The 2,814-nt window shown below is 40.9% G+C and overlaps 1 protein-coding gene across 4 annotated transcripts in view; it reads right to left on the reverse strand.

Annotated features, from left to right (window-relative positions):
- LOC109883813 (phosphatidylinositol transfer protein alpha isoform-like) overlaps nucleotides 1–1,588 on the reverse strand; it is a 56,928-nt gene extending 55,340 nt beyond the window's left edge. For all 4 annotated transcript variants that reach the window (XM_031808371.1, XM_031808368.1, XM_031808370.1 and 1 more), the window contains exon 1: nucleotides 1,430–1,588. Coding sequence is in view for 1 of the 4 variants with exons in the window: in XM_031808368.1 (XP_031664228.1) it covers nucleotides 1,430–1,446 (17 nt within the window). In the remaining 3 variants the exon portion in view is untranslated. The remainder of the gene's footprint in view (nucleotides 1–1,429) is intronic.
- Nucleotides 1,589–2,814: the final 1,226 nt, after the last annotated feature.

Genomic DNA, 2,814 nt, shown 5'->3' on the forward strand with positions numbered 1-2,814 from the left:
GAGCAGTTAGTTTTGACCAGAGAGCAGATAGTTTTGACCAGAGCAGATATGTTCTGGATGTGGAGTCGTGCATCATAGACAGACAGACAGGAAGATGGAGTCGTGTATCAGACAGACAGGAAGATGGAGTCGTGCATCATAGACAGACAGGCAGACAGACAGGAAGATGGAGTCGTGCATCACAGACAGACAGACAGACAGACAGACAGACAGATAGAGTCGTGCATTATAGACAGACAGACAGGAAGATGGAGTCATGCATCATAGACAGACAGACAGGAAGATGGAGTCGTGCATCATAGACAGACAGACAGGAAGATGGAGTCGTGCATCATAGACAGACAGACAGGAAGATGGAGTCGTGCATCATAGACAGACAGACAGGAAGATGGAGTCGTGCATCATAGACAGACAGACAGGAAGATGGAGTCGTGCATCATAGACAGGAAGATGGAGTCATGCATCACGGACAGACAGACAGGAAGATGGAGTGTGCATCATAGACAGACAGACAGGAAGATGGAGTGTGCATCATAGACAGACAGACAGGAAGATGGAGTCGTGCATCATAGACAGGAAGATGGAGTGTGCATCATAGACAGACAGACAGGAAGATGGAGTGTGCATCATAGACAGACAGGAAGATGGAGTGTGCATGTGTTCTGGTCTGATTGAGACTCATAATAACCTTGCAATAAAGGCCAATTACCTTTATAATAGAGGGTCATAGAGGCTAATACAAGCGTCCAGGTTTAAATATGTCCTCTTGATCTGGCCTCTTCATAGGCTACTCACATATAGCCATGTTAGCACCCCGTACTCCGGTAAAACGGCCGTGCTAGAACAGACATACAAACGGTTTCATTTTCTCCCTACATCCATCCAGCTCTACGCTGACTCCATCCCTCCATACAGTTCCTGCACTAGCGGAATGATATTTATGTCGTTTCACCTTCAACGTGGGCATCAACATGACCAAGGTGGTGCAAGGAGAGGATGACACGCACTGCCTGCATCTTTCCTCTGTCACAATAACGTTAAGGTTTTCCGAATCCTCTGTCCCTAAAATGACAGTATTTTTCTGATATACTTCTATAATACACCGTAATGTTAGCAGGCCATTACAGCAGCCTATCAGCGGTATGAAGGGCACTGCGGTGCCGAGCCAGCTGGTGATGGATGTTGGAAAATAATAACACCATCTAACCGGTATACCAAACATCATTTCTGAATGGACCTAAAAATACACGTGAAAAATGTAACCTGAACCTATGCAAACTGACACCGTAAAAGGTGTGTGTGCAGCCCGGGCCATGCGCCTGGAATTCCACTCTCTCCATCTCCCCAGCCGCTGGTAACAATGTCAGCAGCGCTGCCGGGAAGATGCTAAACCTCGCAGGGAGAACAGACCCACGGCGTCGGTACTTACAATTCCTTAATGAGCATTGTGGCGGTGCTGTGTTCTTCTAACGAGGGAAGTTTGGCGCTCTGGTGAAGATCCCAAAATCTTTCCCTCAGTCAGACTCTCTCTCTCTCTCTCTAACCCACCTCTCCGCCTCTTTCAACCTCCACCTCCAGTGTGTCTATTTTCCCCAAATTCCCTTCCTGGTCGGGGACGAAGGGGGCGTGGCGCCAGGCGCGGTAACAACAAACCGAGTTCGTGTCGTCACACAGATGACATGACGTCAAGGGAGATCAGGGTAACGTTCTGCTGAGGAGCACCTCAGGCTGGGGGCCAGGACAAATACCACGTTCAAAACACTGGGAACGTATACCTTATACCACATCATATATACCTTACACAATATATACCACATCATATATACCTTATACAATATATACCACATCTTAAATATATACCTTATACCACATCATATATACCTTATACCACATCATATATACCTTATACAATATATACCACATCATTTATACCTTATACCACATCATATATACCTTACACAATGTATACCACATCATTTATACCTTATACAATATATACCACATCTTAAATATATACCTTATACCACATCATATATACCTTATACCACATCATATATACCTTATACAATATATACCACATCATTTATACCTTATACCACATCATATATACCTTATACCACATCATATATACCATATCATATATACCTTATACCACATCATATATACCACATCATATATACCTTATACCACATCATATATACCTTATACCACATCATATATACCATATCATATATACCTTATACCACATCATATATACCTATACCACATCATATATACCTTATATCACATCATATATACCACATCATATATACCTTATACCACATCATATATACCATATCATATATACCTTATACCACATCATATATACCACATCAGATATACCTTATACCACATCATATATACCTTATACCACATCATATATACCTTATACCACATCATATATACCACATCATATATACCTTATACCACATCATATATACCACATCATATATACCTTATACCACATCATATATACCACATCATATATGCCTTATACCACATCATATATACCACATCATATATGCCTTATACCACATCATATATGCCTTATACCACATCATATATACCACATCATATATACCACATCATATATACCACATCATATATACCACATCATATATACCACATCATATATACCTTATACCACATCATATATACCACATCATATATACCTTATACCACATCATATATGCCTTATACCACATCATATATACCACATCATATATACCTTATACCACATCATTTATACCTTATACCACATCATATATACCACAT

This window comes from Oncorhynchus kisutch, linkage group LG28 (assembly GCF_002021735.2).
Source record: "Oncorhynchus kisutch isolate 150728-3 linkage group LG28, Okis_V2, whole genome shotgun sequence".
Taxonomy (NCBI): Eukaryota; Metazoa; Chordata; class Actinopteri; order Salmoniformes; family Salmonidae; genus Oncorhynchus; species Oncorhynchus kisutch.